General features: G+C 41.3%; 1 protein-coding gene across 7 annotated transcripts in view; it reads left to right on the top strand.

Moving 5' to 3' along the window:
- The window catches only part of bcas3 (BCAS3 microtubule associated cell migration factor), a 937,438-nt gene that overhangs the window by 289,796 nt on the left and 620,463 nt on the right, over window positions 1-27,179 (top strand). For all 7 annotated transcript variants that reach the window (XR_007449398.1, XM_049576752.1, XM_049576750.1 and 4 more), the window contains exon 16: window positions 6,535-6,685. Coding sequence is in view for 6 of the 7 variants with exons in the window: in XM_049576752.1 (XP_049432709.1) it covers window positions 6,535-6,685 (151 nt within the window). In the remaining variant the exon portion in view is untranslated. The remainder of the gene's footprint in view (window positions 1-6,534; window positions 6,686-27,179) is intronic.

Genomic DNA, 27,179 nt, shown 5'->3' with positions numbered 1-27,179 from the left:
AGAGGTGGATGTAGACATGCCCTTAACTACTCCCTCTATGAAGATAACAGCAAACAAGTGTAGTTTGACAGAACTGTATCATTTAACTCTTTTAACAGTACCACAGCAGCCAAAATGACCCACTGCTATTTATCAAGCGTCCGCACTAATCATAGAACGGGAAGTAACAATAATTGTATCTTTATACTGTCATCAGTGGCAGTATCATACCAGTGTTAATTTTGACAGCTATTTCAGACTTAGTCTGAAATAGTCTTTAGTCTTGAGACGAAAATGCTTATTAGTTTAAGTCCCATTTAAGTCATTCTTTGTCTTCATAGTTTTAGTGGACGAAAATTGATTACATTTGACAATATGTCAATATGTTTTCTATGTTTGTATGTTTTTTTTTTTTTTTTTTTTTAAATCTTTAAACTATTCCAGTGAGGCTAATTCATGCATCAGAAAGTAGAATCAATGTGACAGGTTATATCAATGTGACTGGTAGTTTTTGACAGGTTTAAGGGGTGATTTATGAGCACACATTTACTGAACATCATTTGAAAAGTTCAACATCTCTCTGTTTATGCTCTTAAAAACTTTGACACCACAAATAACTAATCTGAGACAAGGATTTGTTGTAAACTCTGACTCTGAGCAGAAAGATAACTTCATTAAAGCCTGAATTCTTTCAAAAATGTTAATCTGGAGGTTTAAACCTGTGTCCTCTCACAGACTTAGTGATTAAAACTGAAATTTTCATCTCTGTCAGAGAGAATTTATCTGAGCTCAGTCTATTTACTTACAGCACAGCTACACTCATCAACCCATAAACCTTCCTGAGATAGTCTTGATCTGAGTGCAGTCCTGCGGGGATCAACAGATGTGAAGTCCAGCAGCTGGTAGCTGCTTGCTCAGCTGCAATTCAGTGGCTAGCTAAACATCCTGGCACCAACTACTTACTGGAGTTTGGCAGCCTGTCCCTGATGCAGCATTTGGAGATAATTACAAGCATGGCCATTCCCGGCTCTCAGTGTCCAGTAGTACACCACTCACATTTTCTTCTCATCAACAACAATGAAATGTAGATTTCGTCTTAGTTTTTATTATCAAGATCTATTTTTAGCTAGCCGTCATCTTGTATTCGTCATGGAAAAAAGGTTGTTAATGAAAAGTTATCGTCATAGTTTTCATCAACGAAATTAACACTGGCAGTATCTTAATCATTGTCATCATTCAGTTTTGTCTACAATAGAGGATAAAATGAAGACCTAGACATATGGGAATAATGAAACGGGAAAATACTAAAAACAAAAAGTAAAAACTAGATCACATTTTTGCATGTTATGTTTTACATTGTGTCTTTGTGCAGTCTAACTGTTTAGTTCTAGAAAAAAAATCTTAAAAAGCATGAATAAACAATCCTTTTTTACGCCCTTTTAGTGTGTGGACTTCAGGCTGCTTCCTGTACAGATGTTTTTTCCTCATCCACCCCCTCCCTTCAACACAAAAGGTGGCTGCCCTGGCTCAGGAGGTGTAGTAGGCTACTTTTGAAACATGAAGGGCTTTCAGGAGTTGCCCTGGTACGGATCTCTGTTAGTCTTACCAAGAGAGGAGCAGAAGGAAATGAAGGACAGGTTTGTGTAATGGTCTCCTCTCCCACTCTGAAGGTCACGCAGCATTGTTGGCCAGTGGAGGTCTAAAAGACAGCCCTATAGAGGAACACAAAGCAGAGGTTTGGCAGGACTAATGAAACTCAGAGGTACACGTTAATGATCTAAAAGACTAGACCAAAACACTCAGCGGTCCCTTTCCGCTCTCATTCAGCCTCCTCTTGATCGCTCCCTCTGAATAATGACAAGCCACTCTCCTCCTCTACCCCTATTGTAACCTTTGATGTTCGCCTTGTTTTCTTTGTCTCTGCATCCCCCCTCCCTCCTTTTCATTCCTTTATGTTACGCGGCTGTCACTCATCTATTAAGGCAACAAATGGAACAAGGAAAACATTCAGAGAGCGTATTGTAGTGCACCCACAGGTTTGCTCTTTATTTCTTTAGAAAGCACTTGAACTTGGAATTTTCCTTGGGCTGCCCATTGAATCTGCAGGGTACACTTTTTTTGTTGTAGCTATTGTCACAGGATTGCAAAATCATATTTGTTTTATAATCTGCATTTCTTATCTCCTATAGTGTAATGTTTCTATGTAACTGCTTGGATGTAACTGTTTATTTTCCCATTGTTAAAGGGCCACCTTACCAAAATTACAAATGGAACCATGTTGCTTTACTTTGGTCCAGTGGTATGTAGCCATGCATACAGTTATAGTTTCATTTGTCCAGGCCTAGAAATAAGCTTCTCAGAGATTTGTGCGTTCACCCCAGTACAATGGAGGAAAAAGGAACCGTGCTTGTGATTGTCACAGCATTGGAAAATGGCATATAGAAATTCATCGGCCGGGGCGTCAGTAGCATAGTGGATAGTGCCGGCACCCCATATACAGAGGCGATGCCTCACTGCAGCGGTCGCGTGTTTGACACCAGCTCACAACCATTTGCTGCATGTGATCCCCCCACTCTCTCTCACTCCCCCATTTCACTCTCTCTTGTCAATTAAAGGCAAAACCCTGAAAAAACAATCTTTAAAAGAAAAAAAGAAATTCATCGGCAACATGTGCACAAAAAAATAAACAAACACACACACAGAAACAAAAAATCTAATTGGTGGATGTACATCATGTCAAAGCTGTCTTGTCATGTGCTAATGTTTAGAAAAAATGTGGACTTTGGTGTTTTTAAAATAAGTAATACATTAATACAACAAGCATATGATTGCATGCTCAACTTTTGTCTGCCAGAGATGAACTCTACTTGCCTAGCAAACAAAAAGTGTTGAGAAGTTTTATGCAGAACTAGCTTTCTTCTGAAGGAGCAGGTCATCAGGCCTTCAAGAAGCCCTTTGACATGCTCTGATTATGTTTGGCTGGAGCTGCATGGGATATGCAAGATGAGATGTGTTGCTTTGGATCATCCTTGTGTGTGTGTGTGTGTGTGTGTGTGTGTGTGTGTGTGTGTGTGTGTGTGTGTGAGTGTGTGTGTGTGCGCGCGCGCATGCGTGCGTGCTGAACCAGTGTGTGGAGCCTGTTGATTGGCCTTGATTAACAGACTGCCAGGCACTAGAAGCAGAGCTGGAGCGTTTGCAGTAGAGCATCTTGAGCTGGTTATTTCCAAACATTGCACATGAGGCTGGTTTTTATATATATATATATATATATATATATATATATATATGTGTGTGTGTGTGTGTGTGTGTATACACGTATGTATATATATATATATATATATATACAGTACAGGCCAAAAGTTTGGACACACCTTCTCATTCAATGCATTTTCTTTATTTTCATGACTATTTACATTGTAGATTCTCACTGAAGGCATCAAAACTATGAATGAACACATGTGGAGTTATGTACTTAACAAAAAAGGTGAAATAACTGAAAACATGTTTTATATTCTAGTTTCTTCAAAATAGCCACCCTTTGCTCTGATTACTGCTTTGCACACTCTTGGCATTCTCTCCATGAGCTTCAAGAGGTAGTCACCTGAAATGGTTTTCCAACAGTCTTGAAGGAGTTCCCAGAGGTGTTTAGCACTTGTTGGCCCCTTTGCCTTCACTCTGCGGTCCAGCTCACCCCAAACCATCTCGATTGGGTTCAGGTCCGGTGACTGTGGAGGCCAGGTCATCTGCCGCACTCCATCACTCTCCTTCTTGGTCAAATAGCCCTTACACAGCCTGGAGGTGTGTTTGGGGTCATTGTCCTGTTGAAAAATAAATGATCGTCAACTAAACGCAAACCTGATGGGATGGCATGTCGCTGCAGGATGCTGTGGTAGCCATGCTGGTTCAGTGTGCCTTCACCTTTTGAATAAATCCCCAACAGTGTCACCAGCAAAACACCCCCACACCATCACACCTCCTCCTCCATGCTTCACAGTGGGAACCAGGCATGTGGAATCCATCCGCTCACCTTTTCTGCGCTCTCACAAAGACACGGCGTGTTGGAACCAAAGATCTCAAATTTGGACTCATCAGACCAAAGCACAGATTTCCACTGGTCTAATGTCCATTCCTTGTGTTTCTTGGCCCAAACAAATCTCTTCTGCTTGTTGCCTCTCCTTAGCAGTGGTTTCCTAGCAGCTATTTGACCATGAAGGCCTGATTCGCGCAGTCTCCTCTTAACAGTTGTTCTAGAGATGGGTCTGCTGCTAGAACTCTGTGTGGCATTCATCTGGTCTCTGATCTGAGCGATTTCTGAGGCTGGTGACTCGGATGAACTTATCCTCAGAAGCAGAGGTGACTCTTGGTCTTCCTTTCCTGGGTCGGTCCTCATGTGTGCCAGTTTCGTTGTAGCGCTTGATGGTTTTTGCGACTCCACTTGGGGACACATTTCAAGTTTTTGCAATTTTCCGGACTGACTGACCTTCATTTCTTAAAGTAATGATGGCCACTCGTTTTTCTTTAGTTAGCTGATTGGTTCTTGCCATAATATGAATTTTAACAGTTGTCCAATAGGGCTGTCGGCTGTGTATTAACCTGACTTCTGCACAACACAACTGATGGTCCCAACCCCATTGATAAAGCAAGAAATTCCACTAATTAACCCTGATAAGGCACACCTGTGAAGTGGAAACCATTTCAGGTGACTACCTCTTGAAGCTCATGGAGAGAATGCCAAGAGTGTGCAAAGCAGTAATCAGAGCAAAGGGTGGCTATTTTGAAGAAACTAGAATATAAAACATGTTTTCAGTTATTTCACCTTTTTTTGTTAAGTACATAACTCCACATGTGTTCATTCGTAGTTTTGATGCCTTCAGTGAGAATCTACAATGTAAATAGTCATGAAAATAAAGAAAACGCATTGAATGAGAAGGTGTGTCCAAACTTTTGGCCTGTACTGTATATATATATATATGTATATATATATATATATATATTTAATGGCCACAGGTAAGAATGACTTCCTGTGGCGCTCAGTGGTGCATAGGAGCAATCAGTCTCTGGCTGAAGGTGCTCCTCTGTTCGACCAGAGCGTTGTGGAGAGGGTGAGAGCCATGCTGAAGTATCGCCCGCACCTTCGACAGCATCCTCCTGTCTGACACTGCTGTCAGAGGGTCCAGCTCCACCCCCACAGCGTCACTGGCCTTTCTGATCAGCTTGTTGAGTCTGTTGGCGTCGGCTGCTCTCACCACAGCAAACAGAATAGCACTGGCCACCACAGACAAATGTATATATAGATGTATGTATGTATACATTTATATATATATATATATATATATATATATATACATATATATCTCGCTCCAATTTCGCTCCGGTCGCTCATGCCCCACCCAGAATGCATCTTTGCACCTGCGTACACCCACACTATTTTCTTTCAAAACTATGGAGTTTACTCTGTACTTCAGAAAAGAAACTGAGAAGAGAAGCAGCGGTACCATGTAGAACGGTCCCTAACTGCGGGGAGAGGGGAGAGGACTTCCCCGGAGAATCTACCAAGCTCATGTTTTATTTGTGAATAGAAGATTACAGTTTAGGGTAGTACAACACAGTTTTTTTGAGCGGAATGGTGAGCGAGTGGAGCGGAATAAAATTTATGATGGAGCGGAGCAAAGAATGCGCAGAACCAAGCGGAGCGAACAAGTGGCGCAAAGTGACAGGTCTGCGAGCGAGGAGCGGAAATTTTCACCCGCTCCGCTCCGCTCACATGCTCTGACTGCCAGTGACTTTTAAGATGGAACGTTAACTTGTAATGTTACTCAATGCATGAGATCATGACGTGAATCAATCAACACACCTTAAATATTCCATATGACAACTTTGACCATTACTTTAGTTTTAATATGACATATACTTGTACTAATGAGTGGATCTTCAAGTGTATATATATTAATTTCGGCTGGGTTATGTGATAGAAATTATTCTAATTTTCAGTCTGAGAAAAAAAAAAGCGTTACGGAGCACTGTTCCTGCAAGCTACAGCAACTGTAAACACCCTAGCTTGCCTAAGAAGGACTAAATGCAGAAACCTGCTATTTTCAAATATTCCATCAAGAGAAACTCTCTCTGCCACGTGTTTTATTTTTTTCTGAAAATGTGGCTGTCCACCCTCTTTCTGTGGACGATAAATGAGGCACAGACTTCCACCTGTGTCACTGGTAATCAGGAAATACAGTGAATGCTGGACAGAGCAGTGAGTGACAACAACCCTGCCCACATTTAAGGGTTAAGTGTTTGCAGACAAATTAGCATCTCTAAAGATAAAAAAGGAATGACTGAGCATTGAAAAATGAATAATGTATGAAAGGTTCTGTCAGTTTTCATAATGTGATTATCAGTATTCTGCAACTATTACCTGGAAAGGCTCTGGATTGACATATTTGTCCATTATGTTTCACTTAAAATCTTTGAAAAGCAGGTTGACCTTGCTGTCCAAAAACATCCACTAATATTCACTGAAAGTACTTTAAGTAATCCTGTATTTTTGTGTATTTCCAGCCAAGCTGTGCAGCCAGGATTCATACAACAACTTCACCAATAACAACATGGGGAATCCTCGACTGACCCCGCTGCCCACCCTCACTGTGGTGCTGCCTTTGGCTCAAATTAAACAGCCGATGACCCTGGGCACCATCACCAAACGCACTGGGTAGGTAACACACACATACAAACCCTGGCCTTTATTCCCCACACGAAACAAGTGTGTTGCAGAATACAGCTGCAGTATTAAAACAAAAAAAAAAAATCTTCACTTCAACCCCCATCCTGAGCATTTACAAGCCATCTAAACTCTCAATAAATGATCATATCACAAATATATTTTTAAGTGTTTATTGTGATTTTTAGAGTTTATTTCTAACCTCTCCTCAAAAGTGTATGAACAGTTAATGAATGACTGATTATATGTTATAATATAGTTATAAACTGTATTTATTAACAGCATATATACCTTCACAGTTAGATCCAAACTTTTGAACTTTTGGCAGATGTGAAGCTGCTGGAATTTGGACACACCTGGTTGATTGTGGCTTGACGAGGCTGGCTGCTAGCACTAGCATCAGAGGCTGTGCTTTGATGGTACAAATATTACTTATTGCAGAAACTGCAGAGACAGTTCTCCTATCAACAGTTCCCTCTGGGCATTTTTTAAATGTAAACGTTCCATTCACAAGGCCAAGCAGTGTTGTCTCATCTGCCTATATGACAATGCCACTGTGGCCTTCAGTGATGTACTGGGTCAAAGGGCACAACGGAATGCAATTAATCAGCATCAACTTTTGTGATGCATTATTTTTTCTGTGATTAATTAATCAAATTAAAGCGTTATTTTGACAGCCCTAACATATATGCACAAAGAATCAAATAAAAAAGTATCTGCCTAGAACTCATTTTACCTCCCATTCTGCAGGATTTTAACTCCTTGTAGAACTATCACTGCCAGTCTATGAAAAGTTACAATACTATGCAATTTTGATATATGTATTGGTAAATTAGAATAATCTTTTTTAGTCAGTGTGGTCATTTTCAAGAAGAACTCCCTTTTGTAGTAATAATAATAATAATGCATGTACAATGCACCGCAGAGGATCCTAAGTGCAAAAGAGTTATTGGCAACCTCATAAACTCTAGGAAATTTAAAGTTTGGCCACTGTTGAGAAAACTTTAAATCATACTATATTGCATCCTTAACTTCAGTCCATGATTTGCTGTCCCTTCATAAATCACATTGTAAAAACACTGTGTTGTGTCAACAGTAGCCTCGTGTAGGCCAAAGCTTTTCCTCTCACCCACTCAGCTGATGCTCATGGACCTCTTTTGTCTCAGGCCACCACTTTTTTGCATATGGTAATGAAGCAGAACACACATGTGAACTTGGTCTGCGGGCTGTTTGGAAAGCAGATAAAACAAATCATGCATATCAAGAATAGAAATAAAACCCTGCCAATCATAAAAAATTCTATTCAAGTTATATTAAAAGCAGTATAACCCGACTTGCGTTGAGAATTGAAACAAGTTATTTTTTAAAAGTGAGATAGCTCTGCTTTAATGCACCTCCGTGTTTTTTTTCCCACTTGGATCTATGCCATGCATTGAAATTATGTAGTTTTAAGACCATCAGCAACTACAAGCCTTTGCTAAGTGTATTTACATACACTACAGGTGGCTCCACAAATATGGGCAGATTTTAATATTTTCATTTAAATGTAATTTTCATTCCCTGTTTGAATGGGAAATGCCATAAGGATTCCAACAGGTGAGGGATTTATTTCCCTGTGATATTTGATAAGAGAGCTTTGAGGATGAAAACAGAGACCTGATCATGCGGTCAACATGAACAACATCAAGCCATTTTTCCAGATCATTAATGTGAGTTGGATTATGAAGTGTATTATTGTTTATGGGCTACTGCTGTGTTCTGCTTTGGCATAATTCATAGGATGTACTAGTAATTTCCATTTGGTTTAGCAGTTGTAGTTTGGCATCACACAGTGTAGGTCTGATTTTAAAGGTTTTAAAGCCCCCCTCTGCTATGTTTTGGCATTTTTATGATATTTTGTATTTCCAGAAAAGTTTGATTGGCCACACTGCAAAATATTTTGAAAAATGACTTAGAAAGAAGACGGATGAAAGATTATGTATGACTCTAGTGTAAGCTGTAGGTCATATGGTATCTTCCAAGCTTGCGCAGCTGCATTGTCATGAGTCTGCATCTGAGTTTTGAGCCACCTAGTCATTGTAATGAGTACAAACCCACACTGAGTCATGACTCTGCTGTAACTCGTTGATGAGATCACCCACTGAGCCAAAGAATGGGTGTGAGCTACTGCTCAGTGGCACCGACGTTCAGCGAGCTAACCCAGTGGTACAAAGTGCTACCACTGATCTGATAGCTGATTTGATCTGAAATCACAAAAGGTACTTCCATGACAGCTATATTACTCATTTTTACATGTTGGGGCATGTAATGGTGTTGTTTATTTATTCCTATATTACTAAAAATGCTAAAAGAGCTTGTGGAACATATAGCAAACTTGCCACTTGGCAATTTCCTGTGCAGCACCAGCTCTGCAAGTTAAGAAGCAGTAAAAGCTCCGTCAGTGTCTCAAAGAATGGGAGCCAGTGGCTCAAGTACATGTATTCTGATGACCTCAGTGTCATTGGGTTTCTTGTTTTCAGGTGAAGCAGGGGGAGAAAAATTCTCCACTTCATAACTGATGTTTGAGTGACCTCTCCCGCTATCCATGCCAATGTTACACTTGCTAATGATGTTGACCTTGACACGTACACTAGAGCAGCAGTGTGGTTGCAATGGTAATGGATTATGCCATACTATTAACCACATCACATTCTCTGTTTGAGAAAGAACATTATCTGTAAAAAAGGGAGTAATGCTGGCTGGAGTAGGGCTTTCATTAAAGGGGAACTAATGTTTTTTTCAACCTGGGCCCTAATTTCCGGTCTACTTTTGTCTAAATGAGTGATAGGATGTTCAATATTTGACATTTCTCCAGTACGAAGCTAGGGCTGACCTGCCTGCAGCCTGTGAGCGTGTGCTATATTAAATAATAGGGCACTCAGACAGCATCAAACAACGTCAAAATACTTCCACTAAAAGTGCATTTTTTTTTTTTTTACACAGATAGGCTCGGATTGTTAGTATAATTATCCAACAACATAACAGAAAGGAGAAATGAACGTCTGTGTTTACCTTTAGCTGGATTCGGACATGTTCCTCTGCCTGTTGCTGCTCCGTCTCTGTCCTCGTCTGCTCTTCAATTTCAATGAGCTCTGCGTCCGTGTACGTCCGTGTACTCCGTGTTCAAATAAATATGGGCGGTCATCAAATTCAAATGGCTCATCCGGATCCAGTTGGTCAAAATCGGGTAAAAGTTTGGACATGTTTGTTGTGGCAAGTCAAAACACTCACTCAGAGAGTGAAAGTCTTGCTCTGAAATCTCACATCTCGCAAGATTTGAGTTGTTGGAGTGACGTTACAAACGCGAGGAGTTACTCTGTTTGGAGTAGTCATGGCTGAATTTTTACCTGATTTTGACCAACTGGATCTAGATGAGCCAAAGAGAAAAAGAGACGTTCATTTCTTTTTTCCGTTATGTTGTCGGATAATTTTACTAACAATCCGAGCCTATCTGTGTGAAAAAAATGCACTTTTACGACATATTTTGATGTTGTTTGACACTGTCTGAGTGCACTATTATTTAATATAGCATGCACACACAGGCTGCAGGCAGGTCAGCCCTAGCTGACCAGGTTGAAAAAACATTAGTTCCCCTTTAAAAGCCTTAGAGTTTAATATGTCCTAGTTCACCTTCAGTGAGAGCTTTCAGTTTGCTTGTGTTCATTTATAGTTACTAGTCATTACCTGGGGATGTGTTATGTATAGAGGAGTAAGAAATCAAAAACAGTATATTAGAGGAGATGCAAAATGAGAGCACTGTAAATGCACTGTGTAATAAATATTAATGTAAGACAAACAATACACACTGCATTTAGAAACATGCTTTATGGCAAAATACATGGAGCATAGTTTCGGCTGACGACACAGAGGCACGCGCGTACGTGGGGCGTGCGCGGGCACATAGGTACACACATACACACGCAACACGGAGAAAGAATGAAAGAAACAGTGCAGAGTGCACAGCACAGTGTTTAGTTGGTAATGTTTGTAGGCTAATGCCATTACAGTGAAAATACGTAATGGCTGGCTCGCGCACACAGACACAGACGCACGTTCGTTCAGTAAAATAATTACCTTAGTCTTGAGCAAGTTTTGGTGCTTGAAAATGTATGTCCCAGCCATAAACTGTGGTCCGAGCGCAGGTGTTTTCCAAGTGGTTTTGATCCGCAAGTGTTGGAGATAAAGGGCTCAAGTTTCGCAGACCAGGCGAGGCGGGGGCGCAGTGCACCTGCGCTTCGCCAGCTGGGTGTGGCCAGGCGGATTTTGCAAGTTTGGCACACCGTGCACCTGGCGCAGCTACTCCTCTTTCCCACCTCTGTCTCTCCTACCTGCGCAAGTCGGAAAGAGGGAGGAAAGAAGGCGTGGAGTGGGTTTTACACACATCACATCAATCAAATGAGCCCCTCTTCTCGCCCTTAAATGCGCCGCACGAAGGCGTAATGAGAGTTTACTCAATTCGCCATGACAGAAGAGAGCAGCAGCGTCACACGGCCAAACTTCTGCGAGCAGAAATATGCGAGCAGACCTCCACGGGCTGATGATGCAAATGTAGCCTGGGAGGAGGTCACCACAATTGTAAATCAATGTTGCCCTTCTCTCGTGCGCACGCGCTCTCTCTTTCTCTCTCGCAGTCTCACTCTGTTTCTTTTCTTTTGACTTTTCTAAGATGACTATATACATACTCCCTACACATATATATATATATATATATATATATATATATATATACAGTACAGGCCAAAAGTTTGGACACACCTTCTCATTCAATGCGTTTTCTTTATTTTCATGACTATTTACATTGTAGATTCTCACTGAAGGCATCAAAACTACGAATGAACACATGTGGAGTTATGTACTTAACAAAAGAAGGTGAAATAACTGAAAACATGTTTTATATTCTAGTTTCTTCAAAATAGCCACCCTTTGCTCTGATTACTGCTTTGCACACTCTTGGCATTCTCTCCATGAGCTTCAAGAGGTAGTCACCTGAAATGGTTTCCACTTCACAGGTGTGCCTTATCAGGGTTAATTAGTGGAATTTCTTGCTTTATCAATGGGGTTGGGACCATCAGTTGTGTTGTGCAGAAGTCAGGTTAATACACAGCCGACAGCCCTATTGCACAACTGTTAAAATTCATATTATGGCAAGAACCAATCAGCTAACTAAAGAAAAACGAGTGGCCATCATTACTTTAAGAAATGAAGATCAGTCAGTCCGGAAAATTGCAAAAACTTTAAATGTGTCCCCAAGTGGAGTCGCAAAAACCATCAAGCGCTACAACGAAACTGGCACACGTGAGGACCGACCCAGGAAAGGAAGACCAAGAGTCACCTCTGCTTCTGAGGATAAGTTCATCCGAGTCACCAGCCTCAGAAATCGCAAGTTAACAGCAGCTCAGATCAGAGACCAGATGAATGCCACACAGAGTTCTAGCAGCAGACCCATCTCTAGAACAACTGTTAAGAGGAGACTGCGCGAATCAGGCCTTCATGGTCAAATAGCTGCTAGGAAAGCACTGCTAAGGAGAGGCAATAAGCAGAAGAGATTTGTTTGGGCCAAGAAACACAAGGAATGGACATTAGACCAGTGGAAATCTGTGCTTTGGTCTGATGAGTCCAAATTTGAGATCTTTGGTTCCAACCGCCGTGTCTTTGTGAGACGCAGAAAAGGTGAACGGATGGATTCCACATGCCTGGTTCCCACTGTGAAGCATGGAGGAGGAGGTGTGATGGTGTGGGGGTGTTTTGCTGGTGACACTGTTGGGGATTTATTCAAAATTGAAGGCACACTGAACCAGCATGGCTACCACAGCATCCTGCAGCGACATGCCATCCCATCCGGTTTGCGTTTAGTTGGACGGTCATTTATTTTTCAACAGGACAATGACCCCAAACACACCTCCAGGCTGTGTAAGGGCTATTTGACCAAGAAGGAGAGTGATGAAGTGCTGCGGCAGATGACCTGGCCTCCACAGTCACCGGACCTGAACCCAATCAAGATGGTTTGGGGTGAGCTGGACCGCAGAGTGAAGGCAAAGGGGTCAACAAGTGCTAAACACCTCTCAAGACTGTTGGAAAACATTTCAGGTGACTACCTCTTGAAGCTCATGGAGAGAATGCCAAGAGTGTGCAAAGCAGTAATCAGAGCAAAGGGTGGCTATTTTGAAGAAACTAGAATATAAAACATGTTTTCAGTTATTTCACCTTTTTTTGTTAAGTACATAACTCCACATGTGTTCATTCGTAGTTTTGATGCCTTCAGTGAGAATCTACAATGTAAATAGTCATGAAAATAAAGAAAACACATTGAATGAGAAGGTGTGTCCAAACTTTTGGCCTGTACTGTATATATATATATATATATATATATATATATATATATATATATGTATACTCCCTATCTGATGCTGTGGCTGTTTGTGGTTGGCTGAGAGGGATGTGAACTCATTAGTTTGCAGCTGTGTTAATCAAATCAGGTTGGGTTTCCATTACGCATGCCAAACGTGCCAAACGGTGCCAATCCCCTTTGATCTGACAGATGATCAGATGTGACGGGACAGTCGATATAGAGATATATTTATGTGCTGATTGCAGATAGTTGCATTGAATAGTGTTTTTTGGGGTATTTATTGCATCGTTAATGCACCTGATATTCTGGAAACCTGCCTGTGAGGTTTTGGTGACGTGTGCGCACTGTCTGCAGGTCAGCCAAACTTCAGCTTACATTGGCTGCGCTCCGCCTGCGCTGACAGTAGACCTGGTTTCAGTTGGCGAGCTTTTAGCGCACCTTCGGCGAAGCCTTTTGGCACAAAACTGTCACGACGCCAAGCTGCATCTGTCGACATCTGCCCCTGCTGCGCCGCCACACCCATCTCAGCGCACCTCGGTCTGCCAAACTACCAAACTGAGCACGCCTCGGGTTGTGCTGCTTGAAACTAGTTCTGCGCGGGGTTCGCCACCCTGCGCCACCCTGCGCTGCACCAGGAAACTATAGCCCAAAGGCTTCCCTGCCAAACTGTGGTCCCAGCGCAGGTGTTTTCCAAGTGGTCTCGCGCTGCTAATGGTGCTCACAGTATGAATGAGTAGTGGAAAAACGCAAATATAAACAGTGGAAATGTAGGAAAAATGTAAAAATGGCATAGTGGCTGTCTGCACATGACCAAGATGAAAGCCTGTGTGCAAGTTCAGAGAAATATGTCAAAGCAGTGAGGAGGAAAACAAATGATGACAGAGGCACAGAGGTTTCTCCATTTAATAGTAGGATAGTAGGAGAAGTCACTGTTCTCAGGGAAAAAAAGGCTGGCTTTTCATCTTTTTTGTAATCTCATAATCGGAAAGAATTTTTTTGGCTGGACAGTTTTTATTTTATTTGTGTCAGGTGTTTTCACACTTTTTGGTGGGTTTTTCCTTTATTGTCTCCATCCTTATACTGCATTGGTTTAATTTTTGTTGACTTGCTTTGTTGCGTTAATTTTAAAGCTTAACTGGATATGCAAAAGTCTCTCGTTTCTGCTGATGTCTGTGCATGACCTACAACAGCAAATGAGACCATCGGTGTGAAGATAAGCTATTTCTATATAGTGTATCCATACCTTTAGGAAACTGTCTCCGGGTCCACCCCAGGTCGCTTCCAGGACGAAACGATTTAGGGCACTCAGACGGCACGTCTTCTTACCTAGCTGCTTACATTTATAGTGACCCTTATAAATAGTCGCTATTCCTCCTTCTCGACCCAACGTCCGCGGGGAGTTAAAATAGCAGCAATCATGGGGTAAAAGTTCTGTGAAAGCACTGGACTCACCAACAGTCAGCCACGTCTCAGTCACACAGAGAAAATCCAATCCTCGGGAAGTCAGGAAATCCTTCAGGATAAACATTTTGTTCACTAGCGATCTAGCATTTACCAGCCCAATCCTGGCAGGAGCCAGCGGGTCCACGGCGTTAGCTGTCCAGGGAGCCACACACAGAGGCCGCAGGTTGCGCAGATTCACCCCGCGCCAGCGGGGACGAGGAGAGCAGGGGCCGCGGGGCTGGAACACCTCATCCGGGCCGACGACAGGAACCAGCCAGGCGTCGACATTGTCCAGCAAGTGCCGAGAAATAAAGAGGGGAGACACCACCATACTCAGTCCAAGAAGCCGTGGAAGTGCTCGCCAAACAGGCTTGCAGTCTTACCAGCTGACCGCTGCGTTTACCCCGGCGGCAGTGGCACTTACGCCAGAGAGGCGTGGCAGAGGTGAGCTGGGATCCCTGATAGGAGCGGGGGCAAAGTTTTCCTGTCTTGTTGTTTCATTCATCTCCAAAACAAACACAAACGTGAGCCAGGTAAGTGTCTTTACGACAATACGCTCTAGAGCTCATGGGAAATGTAGGCTTCATTCCGGCAAAACACTACCGCTTTTGTCCACAGGGTCACCAAAATCAACTCAAAATGAAAGTTCCTTGTAGGGGCTTTAATTGCTAATCAGTCATTGCTACAATGATTTAATTATTATTAATTTATTGCTCTATGTTAGTAAGCTGTCACTGCTGTGTAGTTTTATCATTTTGTCTTCAGTTTTGGTGCTAAGAAGTAATTAGGACTTTGATACTTGCATTATACTTACTTTTTTTTTTTTTTTTTTTACTGCTGCCAAATGCTTATTTTTGTGGTGCAGCTCTTCTAAGATATCCCTTGTCAGTTATGCAGTCTAGTTAAGGCTGTGAACTATGGGGCAGAGTATTGTTTTAAACTTTTCCATACTAGTGTTAATATGATACATGTTTTGTGACCAAAACAATCTATTTTTAATACATTTATGTAAGAAATATAAATAAAACCCTTTGCCTAAATAAAATGTATCTTGAAAATGGCAGAATGTTGACTTAAATCAGAAACTATCTCATCAAACATTTGATGTTGACTTTCATTACTTGACCGTTTCAATACTCTGTATTACAGACACATTTTGGTTGGTGGACTTTCTGTTCTATTTCTTTACTGTCAACATCTTCCATGAAACGATCAAAACGAATAGTGTGTTAGTCTCTCAATACTTCATTACTTCCTGTCTGTGACACTCAGCCCCAATGTCCATCGATTGCTATTGATAGCTCTGTCCACTAGATATTACATTATATACAACTTACAGCAAATATGTTTTGAGGGAAATGTAAAGTGAATTACGTTATCTATTAACATCTTGAGGAAGTGGTGCTAGTTAACTTACCTGGTAAGTTGCAAAAATGTGGATCCTGAATGTTACAGCAAAATGTTAAGACAACTTTTCCTCCAGAAATCTTGCAATACACTACGGTTGTACCGGTGTAAAATAAACAAACAAGTATGATATAAAGCCAAAAACTGGACTGCACCTGTATACTGAATTTTACTACTAGGTGTTGCACTTGACTTGGTAGCTGCTCCCATGTGAAACATAATGACACTGTGTCCTAACAGCGAGCGAGCGAGCGTTCGACTACAGCGTAGCATCGTGTAACATATCTCTGTCCACACTGACTTACATATGCACTTCTGATATGTCAGGTAAACAAATCAAGTAAATGTCAGCTGTGCACTCAAGATATACTTGAGATGTAGCCACTTAAAAGATGGGTGAGTACTTGCCATATTCCTATGTTTTTACATTTTAAATAGAAAACACATTTTATTTTGTGATGTTTACTGGAAATGACATATAGCCAGCAGCAAGTAGGTTGTTGTTTACCAGAAACTTTTAGCTCCCTGGCAAACTCCCTCAAATTAGCTGACACCCTATTTATGTTGTATTACTGAAATAATCATTTAAAGGTCATAAATCAGCTGTTCTTCGTCTATTGCGGCACTTTCAGAATGAGCTTCAGGAATTAATGGAAAATAGAAACAAGGCATCCCACAAAAGTTAAGCCTAAAATGGTGCACTGTGTCACTCAGGGCCAGTTAGAGCACGTATTTTGTCAGCTTTAAATCCTAAGTGTTACCATATTGGCACAGTTTTAGTTTTCTTGAAAGATCAACTCTACCATGTCTCACTTTGTCACCCCAAAAAACACAAGAACTTTCTCTTAAACAAACGTGTGCTGCTCTTTCTCCTCCCACCGCTACTAAAATATGACCTTCTTCTTGTTGCTGTGCTCAGCTTATGGCCTGTCAGATATTAGTGTCTCCGTTGGTCTGTTTATAAACAAGCATAATGTTATTCACGTTCTCATAGTCCTTATCACTGATGCAGTTGGATTTAGTACCGTAACACCATCAGCACAACATAATATTGAATGCAATTTAGTAATATACAAATGCAATTTCTAGGAGACAAGTATATCAAATCAAAATCAAATCAAACTTTATTTATATAGCACTTTCCATACATTAAAAATGCAACACAAAGTGTATAGTGTTAAGGAGATACTGTTAATCTTTTAAAACAGGTCACAAATACGAGATTTTGTCTACCCCTTTGAAATCAAGGAGGGTAGAATAAATGTAGGAAACACCTCCTAGCATAACATATCACACCTCACCACAAACAACAATCAACAAAATGGATATAAAGAAAATAAATGAACAAATCAAAACTGAACATCATACAATATCTTTCATGAAGGCAGGATTTATTCCAGGACAAACATACATGATCAAATTAGTTTTAACAAGATGTATCAACTGTAATAATTGTAGTTAATTGTAATTTTGAACAAATGTTACACTAATGGAAGGAAATAGTGCATTTTTCAGGAACTTTTTTTAACAGCGGTCCCACATACATATATGTGGGACTGAATCAAAATAAACTGCAGTGTGTGTGTTCATGGTAATTAAGGAACATGTCATCCAGTGCAACAGTTTGGCTCAGTGACATGTCTTTTTTAAAAGTGTTTTTTTTTTTTTTTTTTTTTACAATAATGGAGCTCTACGGCACAGAGGAAGAAGATACATTAACACACACAGCACTAGTTAGTGGGACATATTCATTGTTGATGTTGGGATTCACAGGACCACAGATGATTTATCATTTGGTAAAATCTAAACTGGAGATTTAAAGGCTTTTTCCTCTGCATGCTCTTTGTTCTCCAAACAAAAAGAGCTATGTGACACCCATTTCCACAGGAGATCTCACCTCACACCTCAGTGAGACTCAAGTCCCAAAACTTGATTGGACAAGACCTTTACAGTGACATGTGACTGATGTCACAGGCATCTGTAGATCTGTGCTCCCTTCTACAGATCTCTCTCTCTTGCTCTCCAGCTGTTGAACAGCTAACACCTCTTTCTGGCTGGGCCTGAACAGCACAAAGGCCCAGACCCCTGCTCCATAGCCCAAACCACTAAAGGGAGGGCAATTGATCATGGACTCTCATGCAAACACAAGGTTTGCAACTAGCTTTCCAGCAACAAGGAACTAATTGAGTTAGCACCCAGCGTCTAACTCTGCTAAACCCTGAGCGACCAGCTTTCTCAGAGTTTCACCTTTGGAACAAAGGACCCATCAAAGACTGCACCTGGAACCATCTTCCCAGCCTTCTTCTGACGGCTAACAAAGCAGTACACCACCAAGTGACTCTTTCTCCCATCCATTCAAGGATCGGTAACGTAACAACTGGGCATAGCTTATCACAGCTTTACAGGCTAAGCAAGACTGTTTAACTTGTTGCATGTGATTTGATGCTGTTCATTGAGTTATTGTTGTGATAGTTTGCAGTCAGGTCATTGATTAGTTGGCTTTGCCAAAGCTAAGTGTTTAGTTTGTTAATACTGTTCACAAACAGATTCTTGCACACAACTAAACAATCTCTGCACTAATCCAGACCGTCTGCAACATACGTTACACTGACACAGACTCATTAACAAATAGACTTTCAACAGAGCTACACCCAAACAGGCATCTCAAAGTTCCTGCTTCTTTTCCTTTGTCTTTGTCCTGACCACGCGGTCAGACAAACACCTCCCCCGACCTGAAGCAAGCCTTGATTCGGCCATTTTGATAGTTCTCTGTTGTCAGCCATTTTGTTTTGTAGGCCAAACGGCTCTTTGATCACCACACCTGCCTTTGTCTTTCTCTTCTTTCTCTCTCTCACCCACACACACACACACACACACACACACACATATACACACCCAGCTTGTATATAGTTAGTTAGAATTTGTGTGTTTTGGTTTGCTTTGCTAGTTTGTGAATAAATATAATTCTTTGGAATCATACCTGCTGTTTGTTTAATGTTGCACAAGAGTGAATGAATAGTCAACCTCTGCTGCGTCAAGAACTCCGAAATCCTTCAGGCGTTACTGTTAATTTTGGTTGTTGTCATTAATTATTAATCAAAACTCCAAATTAATAGTTTAACGTATTTTATGAGACTGATATCTTTAACTGGCTATCATTTTTCCCTTTACGGGAATGGTGCCTCATGAGGTGATTTAATGTTAATTAAGTCACATTATTTAACAGAATTATTAATTATTATTAATAATTATTAATTATTTCCGATAGCCAATTAAATCCCAACATATTTGTGGCCCCTTAGTGAGACCTAATATGTTGATCCCAACATATTTGGTGCCTCCATGTGAAGCCTAATGTGTTGACCCCAACATTGATTTGGTTCCTTTCATGGGATTTGTCGACAATATGAACTATGAAGGCTATAGTAAGCTTCATCCTAAACCTTCAAACCATTGCTTTTTGTAAAGCATTAAAAAAAAATCCAAATTGTTCACTCAGTATGTCTGGTCAGACACCTCAAACATCTTTGTTGGCTCCAAAGAACATTATAAAGCCTAGTAGGTTGCCTCAGTTCTCCATCATTCATCCGTCCAAGCCAGTGGAGGTCTCAGTATTAATGCATCAGGACATGCAGCTCTGCGGCCTGCTCCTGCATGTGCACAGCTGCACCAATGCACCAAACACATACACACACACACACACACACACACACTGAGTGAAGCAGCAGGTTTGGCCCCTGGAGTGGTGGGGGGGGGGTGTATCATATGCTTTCACGCCATACTTGCATAGGAGTGCCTAGGCACCATCTGTCTGTCTATGCAGCCAGCCTTCTCTCTCTATATATGTGTGAGTGTGCGTGTGTGTGATAGAGACAGAGACAGAGAGAGAGAGAGAGATAAGTGTCCAGCAGCTGTATTTACACCTGTATGAGCAGATCCCTGTTGGCAAGGCAGCAGAGGAACACACCAGCTGCTTAACCTACATTCGCTGTCTTTGTGCTCACTCTGCTGTGTGCCATGACACACACACACACACACACACACACACACACACACACACATAAAGATAGACATGGTGATAAAGCTTATACCCCCTATGTGTGAATATAGGTCCGTTTCCACTGCAGGAACTTTGGGGTAAATTTACGGGGCCAGGGCCGTTGGTGCGTGTCTCCACCACAGGAACCACCCCTGAAGGACAGAGTTCTGGAACTTTTACAGGGGCTGAACAAGTCCCTGCCTCGGAGTAGGTACTCAGAACAGCCCCGAAAAACTCCTGGCTAGGGCTTGGGGATTACTTGGTGCTGATTGGATATACTCAAGGCGGAATGTGACGTCAACAGAAACCAACAAAATAGCCGGCATTTTTAAAACTCAGCAGACGAGGGTTAGCTCGTTCATAGCTTCCACCGCCATGTAAACAAACTCAATAAACGGTCCGTGAAAAACATATTTTTTCTGGCGAATATCTTAGTTGCAACATGATTGAGCTAGCAAAGCAGTTTTGTGTTGCTATGTGTGGTATTTATTCAGTTTTGGGAAATCACGATGTCTAGAAAGCATCAGTAGTGGCTGCAGCTGACAGGGACAGCTAACAGCAGCAGCAAAGCTAACATCAGGACGTCATCTGTTAAAAGCCTCCCATTGTCGGAAATGACATGAAACTACTCCAGTTAGCTCAATCATGTTGTAACTAAGACACCCACTGGAAAAAAAAATTTTTCACGGGCCACTTTGTGAGTTTAGTGAATTATTACAGACACTGCTATTGGCTAACAGCTAACAGCGTCCCTACGCCACTGCATCCCTGCCCTGGTCAAAATGGTTGCGCAAGAATTACATCACATCCAGAGCCCGGTAACTTTACAGGAACCTTCCTCCTACTCCGCTCTCTCAGTGGAGACACGGTGGTTGAGAGGGCCGAGCGAGAGGACATTCCTGTAGTGGTTCCTGCCCCGCAAATAGTACCAGGAACTTCTTCAGTGGAAACGGGCTTTTGCTCATTAAAGGGTTACCTTCATAGACTGTGCCTATAGACATAGTGTGCAAACTGCTGCTGTTTCTCTTCAGTTGCCTCAACAAATTCATGCAGAGCGCCCTCCTTTCTTCGGATGTGGCTCAGCTTCTGCCTGATAACCCCCCTCCAGACAAGGCCAGGTCAGAGAGGAGAGGAAAGAGCACAGCCAAGCTTCTGCGAGTCCTCAAAGTCTTCTGAGAGTTCCGAACAAGGAGAGGAGTGTCAGCTCTTACCCGGTCTCTGGTTTCCTGTCAGACAAATTTGGTAGAAGGTTGGCGTCAGATGATTTAAATCCCAAGGAAGAAAAATACATTGGTAACAAAAGATTCTCTCTTGGTGAATTGTCACTGTCGGAACTTAATCTGTGAAAAAGATTAAGAGAGCATTTTTTTACAGTCAGCTTCAAGGGAAGTCTGCTTGTCCCTACAGTCATTAGAGTTGTATGAGGATTTAACTTGTCAAAATGCCTGAGAGTGATACATGTGGGATTTGCAAGCAAACTATTGCACACTTATCCCATCTACACAAAGTCTGACTTTATTACAGTCAAATGAAAATCCAAATGGAAAGATTGTCATACACAAAACAAAAGACCACCCTTGTCCAAATCCTGCTGATGACATTTTCAAGCAAATGCAAATGGAGTGCAGGCGAGGTAATGACAAAGACAACAGTAAGAGTATGAGTGAGATCCTGTGACCTGCAGATTACTGTAATACGTAAGTATGAGTCAGCCTACTGCTAGAGCTGTTGTCTTACAGAGCCCCACTGAGGCCAGAAATACATTGGGGTTTTAAGAATGCATTGCCAAGCATCACATGGCAGCAAGACTAAACCATTTGCAGAAATCAACTTTTTTATTGGCCCAGGCAGAGCTGCTATTAGGGTCAACGGGTTAGGAGATGAATGTGTGAACGGTTATTCTGTGGGAGCGGGGTTGGTCCCCTCACAGGTTGGTTACGCTTACTCTTTTCCTCTCTCTCTCTTTCCTCTTTTTCTGCCTCTTTTCAGTAACATACCCACTTCTCACTCCTCACTTAAAAATGTACACTTCAGATTATTGCATACAACTATGGGCTCAAATGACACATACAGTAGATCCTAACAAAACGTTAGATGTTTGGTTTTATTTCAGATCATAAATTGACAGTGCTAATTTTCCTTTTTTTTTTCTTTTTTTTTTTTTTTTTAATATTCTTTGGGGATGGGGATTCAATGGGGATGGCATGCAACAAAGGTCCCCAGCTAAAAACAAATCAGGGGTGTGTCAGTTACCTGGTGTGCATCTCCAGGCTCAGAGGGCACCAAACTGACTTCAGAGAACTACCTTAGCACATTAACAACACAATCCAATGTTGAAAGAACAGAGTGTGTTTATAGTGTGCTGGTGAACAATAACACAAACCATCAGGAAACATTTCTGCTAAAGAGCTCAATGGATAAAGACAAATAATCTGACCTTATGTAACAAGATCGTTTTGACCTCACTCCCTCTTGACTTTAGCTGTTTGTTCAACCTGGTCTTACTCTGAAGTCGTCAAATAGTGGTGCTTGGTCAGTGAACTCTGAAATCAGACACTGACAAAAAAAGTCTTCCTTGCACGTTGGAATGATACTCAGCAGGTTGCCGTTACTGTGTAACGACACCTGACGGCGTCAGGGGGAAACGTATCAGGACAACAACAACCGGGAGGCCGGTGTTCGCTCCCCGTAAGATTGTATAGCCAAACCCTGTCCTTTTTCCTAAACCTAACCATGTGTGTGTGTTGGCTAAACCTAACCATGCGCATTTGTTGTTGAAGGAAAAAAATGTCAGTTTGTGTTGTTGTACCAGCGTCTTGTGTATATTTTGAAAGAGACTGTATGCAAACTGTACATTTCCTGTGAAAACAGAAGTGTATTTTGAAAACAGACAATGCGTGTAACAGGCTGAAGTTGCATCCCACAAGGTCAACTGCTAAGGCACTCAGGGTGTGTTCCACGTCATATATTGATGTGGAAAGTCCATGACCAAATGATGTATGACGAGGTCACAGTGAGAATGTGATGGGGTTTTTTTTTTTTTTACTTTTCTCACTTCTGTTTCTGTCCTTGTGCTCTGAGTGAAACTACCAATGAGAGTGTTCAACATGCTACATCTGCCAAAAAATGGCATCTCTCCAGCCACCAGTCCACACTCTATATTTGGTCTGGACGGGGACTCGATCAGGCGACCCTCCGGTTCCCAACTCAAGTCCCTATGGACTATGTGTTATGTTATGCAGAGTATCACACATTCACACACGTTAAGTTTTCTGTTGAGCGTCACACAGCTTTATATTATGACAGGCTTATAACAAAATGACATGGTAACGCCAATTCCTTCGTGCACACGGTGAAAGAAGAGAGGGAGGAGAGACGTGCTGCTACCAGAGGAGCCACTAACTGGGTTTACTCTGAGCAGCAAGTAGCCAAAAGGGTCTGAAAAGTCTAGGGCTGTTTGTAAAACATTCATGATGCCCAGGCCTGAAGACGCCACTGATTTGACACTACTAACGTTGTGTGCCTTTTTGGAGTGTAACTCCTTCTCTGTGGAGCACGTAACAATTGCTTTTAGCCATGCTTGTTATGGCAGTGCATAGCGGTATGACGTCATAGTGTTAAAGTTTTTTCATATTAAAAATGACAGCAGTATTATCGTGAAGGATACAATATGGCACTATGCTAGTCTAAGGGATACACACAATTCTTCCTCATTCATACGCTGCCAAGCTAAGTCCAAGCCATCATTAAGGTCCTGTCACACCAAGCCAACGGTCGGCTGTCAGTCAATGTTAGGCCATTGGTGAGCGTCTGTCGCCCTAGTCCTTGCAATATGTTCTGCACTGTTGGCCCTCGTTGGCCCTTGTTGCCAATTTTTTCAGCTGATTCAGCATATTGAATTGGTGTAGGCAACGGCGAAGCACTCTGCTTGGCAAGAAGAGAAACAAATGAGGAAAGTTAACAAACAGCTAGACTCAAGAGGGAGTGAGACCAAAACAAAGTTGTCACATAAGGTCAGATTATTTTTCTTCATCCACTGAGCTCTTTAGCAGAAATATTTCCTGATGGTTTTTGTTATCGTTCACTGGCCCATGTTAAATATGCACTGTTCTCTAACATTGGATTTTGTTGTTAATGTGCTAACTGGCTCATGACGTCTTCCAGTTTCCACTTATGAATGATGAATACAGACTACTGCTGTCTGCTGGTGTGGAGAATTATTTCATTTCATGCAGGCACAGAATGTATGGTCTGGTTGACCATCGGCTGTAGTCTTGGGGGTGTGTTCATGTGCAACTTTTTGGCTGAGACTACACAGAACCAAACAACATGGCATCATGCCACTTCAGTGTGTGATTTTAGACAGCATGCCAAAATATCAGAAGCAAAAGAGGCTTGACCAGTAAAACATTTAACACAACAAAGCTGGCTTAACATGCATTAGCAACATTTTCTAAACAATAACAATGGCATAACATGGCAATTATAATCATTTACCATCTCTGTTATATAGTGGCTGATCTTGCCGTCTGCTCGAGGGTAAGGAGTTCATGGATCTTACTGTTTTCCAAATTTGGGCGCCTAACTTTGTGTAAAAGTGGGGGGCAAAAAAAATGTATTGATTATGAGTCTCAATGCTATGTTGCAGGACCAATTAATTTAAAGAAATGAGACATTCAAATACCATTTTAACAATTTACAAATTTGATTACAAAGGCAGAAGTTACACATTTTTTTTTCAACTGTCCAGAGCAACATAACGCTGGAGGGCTCTGCATTAACACTGCATTGGTCACAACTGTAGGTAGGGTGAGTAGGTCCCAATAAACTAAATGTGGGACAAGGAGTAGGTTTGTGAGGGACAATGTGGGACACCCGCCCCCAGCGCGAAGTTTAGTCATCAGAGACTAAATACATTCATCATAAACTATACGTAGTCTACTGTATATTAACGCTGGACTGTTTTGTTTATTGAAGTATTTAGCAACACAGAGACTTGTGGTCAGTGGGATTTGAGGATTCTTATAATAACATCTGTAGCCTACAGATGTGAAGCTCTGACTGTATCTGACTGAGTCTTAATGAAAGCTGTTGTCTTGTATTTTTTTTTACTGAAAATATGAACCTTACAGTCAAACACAGTTTATTTAGCTGGTGTAGCTGAGGGGACAGGTCAAACTGATATGATGCTGATTTACAGGAGAATTCATGTCAAATGGAGGTTAAACCATGGACACAAATTACAGATCGCCTGTAAAGCATTTTACTAAATCTATCAAAACAAAAACAACTGGAGACTGAAAACAAACTGATATATGGATCTGATCACTTTTTTAATGAATTGACATCATTCCAGACAGGATGTAAGTTTATCTGTGACTACCTGTAGGCCTGTGGACTGAAGGCTGCTGGAAACTGTCGGGAAACTATCCGAATTCACCGCAGCTTTTTGTCACCGGCCCCGCTGCGGCTGCCTGCTACCTGCTACCTGTTGCGATCAAGGAGGTTGAAATAGTTGCTACATGGGGCGGGAGGGGCGAGCCCTATAGGGCTTAAACGCACATGCGGTGTTACTATGACAATAAACAGAGAACCTACGTGGGCCGGCATGAATGCAAGCGCGGGGGACAACCAATCATGCGGGACATGGTCTCAATTTGTGTGACGTGATGCTGTGCAGTCCCACGCAATGCGGGATGTCTGGTCACCTCACATGTTTTTTTCCTTATCTTATTGTTCCATAAGTTATGGATAGTTAGCTGGCATTTCATGGTTGGTTTTTCATGTACCCTACAGCCTTGGCACACTGTACCAGACTGCACAGCTTCTGCTGCAGTATGCAGTGTTGCCAACTCCTCAGTAAGAAAAGTAGCTATTGGCTGTCCTAAAAGTCGCTAGAAGTCGCTAAATGACGTCATCGCCTAATTTGCATAATTGCCCATATGCATGTAATTGTAATGGCTGCTGTAGGAGAGAGGAATAATGTCATGGGAGAGACAAAAACTGAGTAAAAACCACCCTGAATATGTTTAGAACTACAAATGAACCTTCTTTCAGTGATTTATTTTTTTTCCAAATATATTTTTATTTGGTTTTTACATATTACAACAAACAAACAAACAAAAACATGAACAGGGCAGCTCAAACATTTCACAATAGGACATAATACTTGGAAACAAAAGACTCCTGTGACAGGTTATGCGTCATACACATTTTACAGGTGGACAGAGAGAGTATACAGAAATAAAAAAGTAGATAAGATAAACTAATCAGTTAATTGGTTAGGCACCCCTCAATTACACGCGCAGACAAGGCAGTCCCGTTATGACTATGTTCAAGATAAGATGCAGTCGTTGATCCTATGTGTCCCAATTGACAGTGTCACTTCTATTAAGGAATCCCACAGTAAGTGTGTTTGCAAGGTTCGGACCAACATACTGTAGATACAGATCCCAAACCTTGTGGAAGGTATCAGAGTGCAGCTTACAAGTGAGAAACTCCATGGGTATACACTATGGGGTGCCGTTTGTAAAGTGTCTCACGCTGAAAATAACATCAACATTTTGCCACATTTAGCTTCAAACAATGTTTAAAAAAGTATTGTGATTTTTTTAACGTCACCTTTTACCACATTTACAGCAATATTTGTTAACTTAGAAATATATTAAATAGTTAAATCTAAATATTAAATGTGGCACCTAAATGTTAAATGTTAAATCTAAATATTAAATCTAAATCTAAATGCTAAATCTAAATCTAAATCTAAATGTTAAATCTAAATATTAAATCTAAATCTAAATGCTAAATCTGAATCTAAATATTAAATCTAAATCTAAATCTAAATGTTAAATCTAAATGCTAAATATAAATATAAATGTTAAATCTAAATATTAAATCTAAATCTAAATCTAAATGTTTTGGGTGAAACTAAATATTTAGCTAATATGCAAATTCACACTGCCGGTCACCGGAAGTACCAAAATAAAAGCTCGAGATGGTCAGACTGTTTATAGAATCAAATAACGAATTAAAACCAACTTATCGGGGGAAATGGACACTTGAACATACATTAGCGTGATAATAACTACCTAAAATAACAAGAAACGTGTTTGGAGAAATTTTATTTGATGTGTACTTTGAGCTGTTAGTGTCCCTTCTGAGGGAATCACCTTGTTGTTTACAAATATTTCCAGGTAGAAAACCAGCGG

This window comes from Epinephelus fuscoguttatus, linkage group LG5, assembly GCF_011397635.1.
Source record: "Epinephelus fuscoguttatus linkage group LG5, E.fuscoguttatus.final_Chr_v1".
Lineage (NCBI taxonomy): Eukaryota > Metazoa > Chordata > Actinopteri > Perciformes > Serranidae > Epinephelus > Epinephelus fuscoguttatus.
The sequence above is the reverse complement of the archived record's forward strand: the minus strand, read 5'-3'. Positions and strand labels throughout refer to the sequence as shown.